Source organism: Wasmannia auropunctata, unplaced genomic scaffold (assembly GCF_000956235.1).
Source record: "Wasmannia auropunctata unplaced genomic scaffold, wasmannia.A_1.0 LD317942.1, whole genome shotgun sequence".
Taxonomy (NCBI): Eukaryota; Metazoa; Arthropoda; class Insecta; order Hymenoptera; family Formicidae; genus Wasmannia; species Wasmannia auropunctata.
Genome location: NW_012044948.1, coordinates 1 through 366, shown reverse-complemented (window position 1 = coordinate 366; position 366 = coordinate 1). Strand labels below are relative to the sequence as shown.

The 366-nt window shown below is 37.2% G+C and overlaps 1 protein-coding gene across 1 annotated transcript; it reads left to right on the top strand.

Annotated features, from left to right (window-relative positions):
* Positions 1-3: 3 nt before the first annotated feature.
* On the top strand, positions 4-343 carry LOC105460669 (the record flags this gene model as incomplete). Its single annotated transcript, XM_011707165.1, has 1 exon — positions 4-343. A coding segment is annotated over one exon (340 nt), but the record flags the coding sequence as incomplete, so codon positions are not given.
* Positions 344-366: the final 23 nt, after the last annotated feature.

The window sequence follows — 366 nt, the reverse complement described above, 5'->3', positions numbered from 1 at the left end:
AATGAAGTCAGTACATCAGATGCATGCGTAGACACAAAAAATAAAGGTACGTATGAAAATGTCCACATTTGCGAAGATGATGATACTCTCGTCATCGAACCACAAGGCGATCTGGATAAAAATCGTATCCAAGATCATGAGCCTGAAGGTAATCGCATTATAGACATTTCTTTTTTTCATAAAGAACTGCATAGGACATTTGATAACCACGCGCGTGGAATTGAGTGTCAATTTAAAGATTGGCATCTTGTAAATAGTCGCCGCCATGGTTTAATGACACAGTTTTTCTATAAATGTAAAATGTGTCATTATAAGACAAACTTTTGGTCACATCCCAGAGATAGTGAAACCATGGACATTAACACG